General features: G+C 39.6%; 1 protein-coding gene across 1 annotated transcript in view; it reads left to right on the top strand.

Annotated features, from left to right (window-relative positions):
* Positions 1-12,549, top strand: part of SPTBN5 (spectrin beta, non-erythrocytic 5) — a 91,211-nt gene that overhangs the window by 53,212 nt on the left and 25,450 nt on the right. Inside the window, exons 36-43 of the mRNA XM_042047031.1 lie at positions 3,072-3,227; positions 3,844-4,035; positions 4,657-4,752; positions 7,444-7,562; positions 8,205-8,319; positions 8,981-9,094; positions 10,356-10,477; positions 11,107-11,269. Of these exons, the coding sequence (XP_041902965.1) occupies positions 3,072-3,227; positions 3,844-4,035; positions 4,657-4,752; positions 7,444-7,562; positions 8,205-8,319; positions 8,981-9,094; positions 10,356-10,477; positions 11,107-11,269 (1,077 nt within the window). The remainder of the gene's footprint in view (positions 1-3,071; positions 3,228-3,843; positions 4,036-4,656; positions 4,753-7,443; positions 7,563-8,204; positions 8,320-8,980; positions 9,095-10,355; positions 10,478-11,106; positions 11,270-12,549) is intronic.

Genomic DNA, 12,549 nt, shown 5'->3' with positions numbered 1-12,549 from the left:
CAGAAATTATTTATACACCCAAACATTAATTTGTATTATTTGTTTATACTTTTACTATCACATGACAGAAAAGTAATGAAAATGCACCAGTAATGGCCTGTCCACCTTTTGGACTAGCAGAGGGGAGTGGATGGACTGGATGGTGCATTGCACAGGGCTTATAATTTCAAAAGAGAAATGTATCTCTGACAGAAAATTCACAGGACTGCTAAAATCCTCTTGGTCGAGAAATTGTCAATGTCCTTCTAGAAATACATTCAACCCATTAGGTAGGAATACTTATGCATTTCTTTCCATCTCTCTGTAATTGTCAAATCAGTGCTTGGGCTGGTGTCCCCCTTCATTCTTGAATCACAGAGCAGAAGATTTAGCCCTGCACAGTGAGGAACATTTCCCTATTCTCATCCACTTTCTCCACACAAATTCAGCCAAGAGTTCTTTGGGGAGTTTTTGCTCTCAGGTCATGTGCTCATTTACCTCACCAATCTGGAGTCATTGCCTGCTGCTGTAGAATGCGAATGTCACCAAGGAATTAAAACCCAAAAATCTTACAGTAATATCTTTCTTTCTCTTTGTTGCATAGGATGGAATGTTTAATTTGATTTTAATTATATTCTAGGTGTGTACAAGTTCATGTGTGAGAATGGTTCCCACAGGAATGTTAGATTCAGAGATGAGTTTTGAGTTCAGTTGTGAAATCAATTAGGTCATTGCTTATTCTTACTTATTCATAGAACAAGACCCATAGCTCAGGTTCCACTCCCCTGAAAACTCTCTATCCTGCAAGCATGTTAAGTAATTTCTATTGATATAACAGAAATTTTTGTGTCAGCAGAAATTAGTGATCCCTGTCATCATTAAAATTCTCCTAGTTACTCTCTAGAAGCATGGAGAACTACACACATCAGTACAATGACCCACAATGATTAACTCAGGAGATCACACACAGTTTACAAAATAAGACTCACCCTTCTAGAGTAGAAATATGGTGCTTTTGTCTGACTCACAGAAGTCTGACAGATTACCCTATTGCCAAGAAGTCTGTAGCTCAGTGTTAATGTGGAAGGCAAATGTGCAAGTTGCTACTTAAAAATATGTGTATTTAAACTATTGCAGAGAGAATATTATAAAGTTAAAAGTTTTGACTTCTAAAGCTGGCTCTAAGTTTTAACACTGACTCTGAAACTTGCTCATCATAGTAGTAGAACTTCCTTTCCCTTTCACCCTGTACATAAGAATAAAAAACCATTTACATCTTTATCTTAGGGGAGTGTGAGAGAGAATTAGTTGTTATCTCTAGATGTCTGGAGCAGGCACATCCCTTTATATGCTTTACATACTTCTGTCATTAAAAATCAGTTTAATTTACAAACAGTTTGTGCTCACGAGGTTACAGTAACTCATAGTTTGAAAATGTAAGTTTCTAAATTGGTAGTGCCTATATTTTTTATGATTCCCACAGAAATAAGCCTGGTCTTGTGCCTATACTGAGCATAACACTAGTCTTACTGTTGTCTTCAATGAAGTGAAAATGCCTGTCCAGACAACCATTAAATCTTTCCATAGAAAGATCTTGGGAAAACAGATCAGCTTTGCTTCACATCTGAATGTGGGCACGAGGCCAGCATAAGGATCCCTCACTCTCTAGAGCCATCTTAGACAAGACTTAAAATAAACCAAGCCACTAAGAGTGCAGATGTTCAGTCTGTCATTAAAGCCACTGCTTCTAATTAAAAAGTAGGAGAGAAAATGACCTTAAAGTGGCTTTATCCTGGGGATTGGTTTGTTTCTCATTCTGACTGGATGGATGAGCCTCCCATTCAAATGAAGAGTCATGTAAGTGACATTGAAGCACTAATGTGTGGCTGGGAACAGGAGAAGGCCATCAAGGAGGGTGTTGGAAATGAAAGCAGCAGATAGCAATGTGTAGTCCTGGGCAAGTTTGAGTCTCTAACTGTGCTTTGGAGGGAAACAGTTTCTGGAGAGCATGCTGCTAGTGAAAGCTATTTCTGTTATTGTTTATAGAATCTCAGCAGCTGAAACAACATTTCAAATCATTAATTAACAGAGAAAATCCTCCAGCTGACAAGTCTGGTGTGCATGTAGTGCACAGTTCCACAAGGACAGCCAAGATATTTTGAAACTAATAAAGCTGCCCTTCAATTTGCAGCTCTTGTGTTGTCAAAACATTACATTACTTCAGTGCTCTGAGGACAACAGGATCAGTTACAACATTATGTCAAGGGTTCAGTTCCCAGTGTTCTGATGGATAGAAAATATTTCCTTCAGTGCTAAGGGTTAAAGTTCAGCAGAACTTAAGGAAAATTGTGGAAAACTTGCTATCCTATTCTTCATTTTATTCTGCATAATTTTAAATCCCCTAAAAAATAATTTCCTAAGAGAAACACATAACTTTTGCTTTGTTAGTGCTCATAAATCACCTGCTTTTCTGAATCTGATATTCCTGACATTTTGAATTCTACGAAGTATAAAAGCAAATACAGGTGCATTTCCTTTCAAATAATCTGACTAGTGCTTGGGCCCCCTCAGTAAATCTATATTTGATTTGCATTTTCCATTTACACCTCACAACGCCACTGATATGAGGAAATGTTAAGTGCTGTTTTATAGGTGAGGCACCGAGCTCTAAAGAATCCTTACCCAGTTTGCAGGTAGGTCAGTGGCAGAGATATCAGACGAAACTCAGCGCCCTAAACCCTCAGACTCAGTGGTCATAATCTCATTTTAAATGTGTACAGAGTTAAGCCTCAAGGATTCTCTGTATATAATCTAGAAGTTTGTATAATCTGTTTATGCCTTGTGAAAAAATCTGAGGAATTCAAGGAACTTTTCATTACTCCAGTGGTCAGATAAAAATTAGTTTCTCTTCTACCTGCTTTTAACAAAGTAGAATAAGTTCAGAAACTGAAGAGCTGCCTCAGCTGCCACCTCCCACTCAATCTATCCAGCCCAGGCACAGACACTTGCACAGAATAGTGACATATCCTGGGAGGGGGCCCCAGGCTCCCAGGTAGTTGTTATGCTGACTTGGGTGTCTCTCACTGCTGCAGGCAGAAGATTGGATCAGTGAGCGCATGCAGAAGCTGGAGGATCCTTCCATACAAGACCCCAGCAATCTGCAGGACAAGATGAAGCTGCTGCAGAAACATCAGGTCTTTGAGGCAGAGATTCTAGCAAATGAAGAAATCATCACAGCTGTTAATAAGGTAACCCTCTCACTCTGTTAGTGTTTTTAGAGGTTATTACTGCTCATCTAAAGAAGGACAGATTGATGAAATGTAAAGGAAGAGTAGCTTCGTCATCACTTTTGCATCAATTTTCCTACTTGTGTGACAAGAACACAGTTGCTTTGCCATGGAAATGTAACACTGTTAATTTACAAGCTCCATCCAGGCAGCTTCCATCTTTCCTTATAGCCTAAATAGGAAAATACACACTGACTTATTCCTTGCCTGATGTGATTACTCCCACAAAAGGCAAATAGGATTTCATGCCCAATTTGTGAACATTCTTGTTGGAACTTGGTGAATCATATAGCTAAAGGGCACAGTCATGTGTAATACTTGGTGTTCCCATTCCATGAATACCTATCTTGACAGGGAAATATTAAAATCCCAGTGTTCTATGATTCTAAATTCCCTCCAGATATAAAGCTTTCCAGCTGGCTTTATCATTTGGGTGATAAGAATTTATGTCAGTAATCTATTGTTCAGTCCAGGTTAGGAAGGTGAAAGAGTCCTCCTAGGAAGGTCATGCAACATGGTAATCCCATTAAAAATTAGTGGTAACTTTAATTTCTAATTTCTTCCTCTGCATGTGAAGAAAGGAGAAGCCCTGGTATCAAAAGGCCACCCAAAATCAGGAGAGATCCGTCGCCAAGTCCGCGTGCTTCAGGAGCACTGGGAGAAGTTGAAGAGAGCCGTGGCTGCTCGTGGAAAGATGCTGGAGGACAGTCGGGACTTCCTAGAATTTCTCCAGAAGGTGGACCAGGTGGAAGCCTGGATCAGGGAAAAGGCAAGTGGATTTTAGTATTTAACCCAAGCAGCACACTAAAGACTTGCTATTCAGCAAAGACATTCTGAAAAATGTGTCATCTTCCAGGACATTTGCTTAGTGATTTTTGCCTGGAAGAATCACGACATGTTCTACAAATAATATGAAAGGAATGATTCAACAAATTCTGTGGAGTCTCTCCATGCCAGAGTCAGTTGGGCAGTATTAGCCCAGCTTCTCATGTGAACTATGCACATGAGCAGTTTGTGATTATTTGTGGCCATCTCATGTGTCTCTACTGAAACAGAGAAATGAAAGCAGATTAGAATGGAAGAGACTTGATGAATTTGGCAACTGGCTTTCACTCTCATTGTATATCAAATCTGAAAGTTTCTCTTTGTAGGAGTGAAGGAAGAATCACTTTTATTCAGAGGTTGCTTCCATAGCCAGCAGTAAATCAAAAAGAGAGTTAGGACCAAGTCTCATAAATATTTAAAGATCAGAAGAGACTATTTCAGAAGCTGTAGGTCGGTGATTTATATACACATCATAGAACTTACTGCATCAGGATAAGCACTGTGAGTTGCTGTGTTCTTGTACTCTTCACCTAAATATTTGTCTGTTTCCTGCTTATTTCCCCAGGAGGTCATGATTAATGTAGGTGATGTGGGAAATGACTACGAACACTGCCTGCAGCTCAAGAAAAAGCTGAATGAGTTCCGTGGAGCAGCATCAGGGGTAAGAGGTGTTTTCCATGCCCGTGCCTTGTGTGGCTGCAAGCAGCAGTTAATTTTCAGTTCAGTTAGCAAATACAGTTCCAGTACTCTGAGGAGGTGTAAGATCAAAGTGATAGGAAGCACCATTACCTCAAAAGTCATTTAAAAAGACAGAATTTTCACTTATGCCTTCTGCTTTGAAGATGCCTAGGCAGAGCTGTCAGGCCCTCATGACACAACCTAACATTTCAGACTGCATTAAATGGCTGGAAAACTTGCTGTGTGAGCCTGAATTTGTGCAAATTTTTTTTGATTCATGTGGTCTGCAAAGTCCCAGTGATTTCCACCCAAAAGTGGTTTAAAAATGGCTGCTTTAGCCATGCTTGTTTGAATCTGAGGACTGACCTAGACCTCCCATGAACAATCCTAAAAAACAGTTTTCTCCATTTCTATCCTTCATTTCTCCATTTCTCTCCTCCTGAGGAACAGTCTCATTCTCATACTTCTTCATCCAAATTAAGCACATAAATCTGGGGGGCCTTTGTTTATACAGCACACGTGGTTACTCATGAATCATAACATGAATAACCAGACATTTAGTAAAATAGGGAAATGGTTTACACTTCGGACAACAGGCACGTGACAAGACAGCTGCACACTTCACCTTTCAATGCTGTGATCTCTGACCCTCATTCATGGTGCTGAGTCATGCCAGCTGCCTCTTCTGCCCCCAGTGAGATGTGCTAACTTAGGCACCAAACCTGGGGAACAGGGACCTCCTCGTCATGGGTTCAGTTCCCACCTTAAGACTGTGAGGTTGTATATTGAGGGGGATGCATTTGCAGCAGCCTCTTGTTCCTTCTGTTTGTGTGAACTGCTGCAGATGAGGAGTAAGAGGTCTGTGTGTCACACAGGAAAGATTACTGTGCTGATTTGCTAGTCAGGAAATTGTGAGAAAGATCTGGAAAGAGGAATCTGTGAGTGATGTTTACTCTAATGGAGTCTCTTTATCCTTTGTTTGCCTGTTATCTCATTGTTGATTCTTGTTAGGGCAGCTCCTTCTACTTTTGTTGCCTAATAGCAGAAGGAGACAATCCTCTTCTGTGCAAAGTAGCAGTGTAGATATGCCTGACACCAGGGAGAAAACCCTGAGCTCCCTGTTCCAGAGCCCAGCAGGATTTCGTGACCGTGCATTCACACTGGATTTGGATAGACAGCCAAGTTACTTGGCTACAGCATCAGGGAATTAGTAAATTGAAGAGGCATTCATTGTGCTCACCAGCTGACTGTGAGCTAAGGGATTGAGCAAGGGCTCTTCTACAGCTTGTACCAGCCAAAAGAAGGATGATTAATAGGGCAGAAACAACCCAGTGCTCCAGTCAGCATAAGCCTCTCAATAGGAAAGTTTTTCTTAAATTAAGGTAGATCTTACATGCCACAGGAAACTCTTGGCCTCAGACACTATCAGCTTGTAGCCACCACTCCTGTAACACTCGGAACATGACTCCTGCAGATGAAAAGCTGGGACAGTTATGCAGTTATGCCCTGATAGCTGATGCTCAGTTATGCAGTGCTTCCTAGGGTGATACAAACAGGAGGAGGCAGCTTCCGGCACAGTGTGTGCATCCATCCAGTCTGGGTTTTCCCACCAGAAAAATCTGAGATCAGGGTAGGGAGCAATCATCCTGCATTGATGGCTGCCAGACTTTCTATTCATTGTGCTGCTATTTTTTCCCAGGCGAGGAGACTGCAGGGTTTCTGAAGAATATCTGGCTGTCTTCTGGTTCCTCTTGTTTATTTTATGGCTGTGTATAGTAGGAAAGCATATATGGAAGCACACATATTGGTATGGATGCAGCATGAACAAAATACACAGTGGAGTGAATACTTACATTAGCAGTGCACTGGCATCTTGCAGCTGTGCTTCTTTACACCAGTGATTGTCTCCCTGCTAAACTTGTGATTTATTTGTCCCAGAAAAATAAAGAATGTTTTTGAATCTTGGAGCAGTGTTCAGTGTTGGCCATCCATAGTGCTCCAAAAGAAAAATTATTCCACTGTAGTCCAGATTATATGGGCAGTGTGTAAATATTATCCATTCCATGGTATGTGCATGGGAAGCAAGTCACCTTGAAGACTTAGGACATGTTTTAAAATGCACTGATGTTGCCTTAGAAGCAAACACAGTGGCATAGGTTGTCTGGGATTCTCAAGGCTGTGTGGATTTTGAGCCTGTTGTCTACAGTACAGAGGGCACTCCTGGACAGAAGCTCATCAAGATAAAACAGCAAGTATGCCCAGGAGCCCAGGAGCCACAAATCACTACCTGTCTGTCAGAGGAACAATCTGCCACACATCAGCTGTTCCACAGCAGCCACCTGTGTAACCAGCACCTGCACCTGTGTTTCTTCTCCAAATGAACCCCTGCTGGAATATCTGGCTTAGAAATGAGCGTCTGAGGGTCTGAGGGCTCTTACCTAGACCAAGATCATTGTTGCATCTAGAGCTATTAATGTTCCTTCTTGCTTTTACTGTCTTCTCATCAGGGACATGGTAACACCAGCAGTTGTAGTAGAGCAGACTCCATGTGTCTAAAATGTTAGTGAGGTAAAACCCTTTCTTGTTGCTACTTCTGTTATTTTTCACATCTCAGTGGAATACTCAGTCACAAGCAATTTGAACATGTACCTCTGTTCCCTTTCTCACTTTACAGGAGTCGACAGTGGACGATGCTCACATCAGGGCTATCAACGCCCTGGCCATGAAGCTGGAGAGACAGAACAAGGAAGAAACAAGGACAATCTATGAGCACCGAAAGCAGCTCAATGAGAAGTGAGTATGCTTTCAAACGTTCTGTGTAAAGCAAAAGGAAGGCTGGAAAATTAGGTGTCTTCAGCTGAGATAAATGGAGGAACTGGAACATTTGTTTACTACTTTAATATCATGACTACCAAATATCAGACACCGCAGTTGTCTTTCAAGACTCCCAGAGCAGGTAGCTTAGAAGGATTTTTAATCCAGAAGTGCCAAAGTAATGTTTCTTGCCTTGGAGGCAAATACTCTGTTTCACATCACTTGGCACACAAGATTCATGAAGCTTAGACACTTCCATCTATTTGCCCAGCTGTCCTGGTGAATTGCCTAGGGCTTTTGCTGCTCCACAGCCCACTATCTAACAAACAAAAACATGAAGGTATTGATGTGAGGTTATCGAGAGTTTAAGGAAACTGCATAAGTACTTTTTAGCTTTTAACCCCCATGCCATCCTGAAAACATGGAATAAATACAACCAGATAGTCTTCTCAGGCTAATGCTTTATCCCTGTGACGAACCTCCTGTTATGGGGAATTAGGAATCAATACATGAGGTAGTTCAGAAAACCTGTGTTTTTGTTTAAATATGAGCGTCATGAAACTCAGTTGCAGAAATCCTTACCTCTGAAATACATCTCTAAAATATTATTTCCAATTAAAGGTGGAACAGTTTTCATGGTAACCTGAATGCATACAGGAAGAAGTTAGAGGGAGCCCTAGAGATTCATGCCTTAATCAGAGAAATAGATGACATCACAGAAAGAATTATGGAGAAGGTGAGTTTTCTGATTTTGATTAATTCAAAAGGAAAAATGTTCTAGCAATCTTATTCATTCAGAAAATTGAGGTAAAAATGCCTATCCTGAATTATAATTTTGATATTAATGGAATAAAAAGCTATATAAAAACTAATTATTTCATCAATGTAAGTAATTACATTGATGGCAAGTGGTACTACTTAAGGTTACAAGACTGTTGGCTTGAAATTTTTATAACTTTTAAAATATATTTCTTCATTTTATGGGATTAAATTTCTTAGGATCCTGAGGGTCAAATTTATTTTTTATATTTTAATAACACACAACTGACAATTTCTGTGCCACAATTTATTGGGAAATATTTTTCTGGTTTGGGATATGAAAAACAAAAATGAAAAGAAAGATTGAGAAATGCAGGGAGGCACGCCTGTCTTTGTTTTACGTGTGAATGGCCAGAGGCACCTTGAGCAGGATTATGACTGTTCAAAGAGATGTGGATTCTTGTTTCATCTCTGTAAGGGGAGCAGGCACTGTGCTCTACTGACATTTAAAAAGACAATAAGAACATTCAAATGGCAATGCAAAGAGGTGAACGAGGAGACTCTTGGAAATAATTAAGATACAGATCCTTCTGTTTGGTGTCATCTTCACCATTTGCTCATTCTACTGCCTTCTCCAGAGTGTCTTGATACAAGCACTGGATTATGGAAAAGATGTGGAAAGTGTGGAAAACCTGATTCGAAGACATGAAGAAATGGAGAGAGAAATCAGTGTTATTAAGTCCAAAATGGAGGTAAGAAGTAGGGAAGTACAGAGGATACCGAAAAAATTTCACTTTTTCTTCTTGAAAATATGGTGCAAAAATCATTGTTACTCTTCAGATTGATTGGCAGGAATTTTCAGCAGTGCAAGAGCAGCATAAATTTCTTCTCATGACAATACCATGCTACTTAATCCTGCATTATCTTATCAAATATTATTCTTCCTGATGCACCAAATCTAAGAAGAAAAGTCCCTTTTTAATGTTATCTGATTCTCTGGCCCTCACCTACAAGCCAGACCAGACTGTCCTGTAGACTTTGGAAAGTGTGGACTCCATTTTTCCTCCAGTTCCTGTACTGAGTTGAGCCAAAATCAAAACTTTATTTCTGTTCAGAACTTAAATGCAAGCCCCGCGCTGCAGTAGGTTCCTGACGCAGACATCAAACAGAAATTTTAGGTTATAATAGCCTGCCTGATCCACTCCAGCTTTTTTTTGCATCATTTAGGACTAAACTTGAGCATTAAATATGGGTCTGAGCTCCTTTATACTTGTGTATTTTTAGTAAAAAGAAATACATTCTGTCGAATCACAGTAGTATAAATCCTATGACAGCCTCTCACATTTTTTCACTGTTGGCCAGTGTTAAGCCCTTTCATGTACAAAATATGAAAAACTTTTTCTTCACAATAGTATACAAATAGTGACAATATGTGTGGTACCTTCAACACTGCTACTTTGTTAGCTAGTTCTCAAAGGAAACGTGGGTGATTACTAGAAGGCATAAGCAAGGTTGTATGGGGGAGATGGGCGAGGTTTAGGGCTGGGTTCTTAGTATAGTAACTGTACTTTTTATAAGGATTAAAACCAGCCTGGCATATATTCCTTTCTGCATAATTAAAATTCCTAATTTTCATCAACTTGATGGAATTTTGCAAGAAAGTTTTCAACTTTGAACCTGGGTTCATGAGTGTTCATTACTGTTCGCCACACTGCTCACAGAAGTTAGAATCAGCACTTCATTTTCCTATGTTTGTCCATATTCTGCAAAGCTGTTTTCTTAATTGTAAATTAACATTTGTGCATGCAAAGCCATGCACACAGATCTTTCCTCAAACAGATGTTTGCTCACAAATGCATGTGTATTATTTTTTCCATATTACATGTCCCTTTGTATATTTTGTTATCGTAATTTAATTACATGTATTTGAGAGCCAGGGTCTTAAAATGAACTATTTTTCCTGAAAGGCAAACTCAGGAATGAATATAAACCCCACTATAAATCTCTTTCCAGCCATTGGAACGGGAATCTTTCCGCCTTTCCACAAGGAATCCATCCATAAATGACAAACTGACTATGAAGCAACAGGAGATGAAAAACAACTGGCTACGACTCCAGGCGCAGGCCAAACAAAGGTGAAGACTTAGAGTGGTTTGAATATCTCTCAGCAGGAGCAAAGCTGCTCCCTGGGGTCTAGACCCTACTTGCCAGAGGTCTTTTAAAGGTTTTTAAGGATTTTGTACTAAGTTTATAGAGGCAGCTAGACACCTGCATTGGAAAAAGTGCAACTCGATGCACAAAAAGTTCCACTGATGTGACTTTGGGAAAACAAATACAATGTTTTTGTGGTTTATCCCATTAAATAATGTTACTAAAATACCTTCAGACTATCAAATTAAATCTATCATAAAGCCTTTGCGAAAGACTTATTTTTGGATGGTTCTAGAAGATTTTTTTCTCAAATCTTACCAAAACAAGAAAGGCTTAATCCTGATCTGTAATCGCTGTAAGCAACAGCCATGAAGGCTTTTTTACCTCTCTTGTACTAATGAACTGATGTAGAAAAGTTAGTAAGCATGTTGTCTCCAAGGCAGTGTGCGTCTCCTGTGGTTTTGGTTAACATGAGGATTCTTAGGAACTGTAGGGGAAAGCTTGAATTTATTTCATTTGGCTTCTGTTAAGATACTTTCCTCTGCAAATGGGGAGGGAGAGGCAACTAGACAATTCTGTGTCAGATAATGCTGAACTGCACCTTGTGCGGCAGGAAGGAGAAGCTGGCAGCCTCGTATCAGCTGCAGAAGTTTAACTTGGAGATGAAGGAGATACTGGACTGGGCCCAAAACACCAGAGCTTTAATGGAAGCAGGGGGGCTGCCTAAAAGCGCAAATGAAGCCGAAAGTATGATTGAGGAGCATCAGGAGAGAAAGGCAAGTATCTTCTGTGGTTCCAGTTGAACATACTGGGAATCTTTCCCATGGGAATTATTTCCTGCAGACACAGCAGAATTTTGGTGCATACATCTGTCAATAACATGGTGAAAAACTGTTTGCAGTACCAAGCTGGGGCTAGAAGTCATATATACTGACAAAACTGTCTCACGGGTTGTTTGACAGCTTCTGTCTTTTCAAAAAGGCTCAGAAGCCCTATGAGCTCTCACCTGTACTGCTGTCCAAGCCAGATGGTGAAAAACAGGTTCAGTTTCACACCATGCTCACTGCTTATCTCTTTATTCAGATTGCCAAAAAAGTTAATGCCAATTAATCTTCGAGCTAGATTTTTTCATGAGAACTTAATTTACCTGAGAAGAAAATAAGAACAGACGTTTGTTTCACACAGTAAAGTAAATTACCACTGAATGCTACACATTCAGCTCTGAAACACTTCATATCCCAGTAATAATTACCATACTAATGTTTTGGTGGCTAATTTGGCTAATACTTTTGGTTTCTTTTCTAAAAGGAGTGATATTTTAATTAACATTAGGAAAAAAGTCAGTATTTTACTTTTTCCCAAGAATCGCTGTTGAGCAACATTCTCTTTGCAATTAAGTTACTTCTAAAAACCATGAATCATTGCTAATACCCAGTGCTTTGTGGGTCCCATTACTAGCACAAACAGTTTGTAGAGTCTGATTAATTTTCTAAACCTGAATTTAGTATGAAGTACCTGAAATCCCCTCCTTCTTTAGAGTCATCCATTTTAACAATAATTTCTCATACCACAGGCTTAACAATGTTTTTGCTAATAATTCTTTGCCATATTAGAAATATCACAAACCACTGATGTAGTGCGTTCCAAATTTAAATGGTAGCAAAATCTAAGTCTTTAATATCTGTTAGTCAAGGAGCCCAAATGCCTCTAAGGAGACAGTCACAGAGAAAAGAAGGAATTCAGGCATTATATTCTTATGTTGACTAAACTAAAATTATAGACAAGACAAGAAAGAGGGGGTTTTTTTATTCAGGTTAGTGGCTCTAACCAAAGTCCTTAAGAGAGACTAGAGCTGAACAAAATATGCTAATATGAATTTTAAAAAAATTTGAATTACTGTTTTATAGCCGTGTTACCTATGATTGGGCAACAACACCACCCCAAAAATCCCTAAAAGCAGCAGTTCTAACTTCAGAAATAGAATAATACATGCCCTAGTGCTCAGTGAAGTCTATGAGTTAACACATGGTATTATTTCAGTACATAGTTATTTTCA

This window comes from Corvus kubaryi, unplaced genomic scaffold, assembly GCF_017639235.1.
Source record: "Corvus kubaryi isolate FWS band 111438036 unplaced genomic scaffold, C.kubaryi_AGA036_p1.0 66, whole genome shotgun sequence".
Taxonomy (NCBI): domain Eukaryota; kingdom Metazoa; phylum Chordata; class Aves; order Passeriformes; family Corvidae; genus Corvus; species Corvus kubaryi.
The sequence above is the reverse complement of the archived record's forward strand: the minus strand, read 5'-3'. Positions and strand labels throughout refer to the sequence as shown.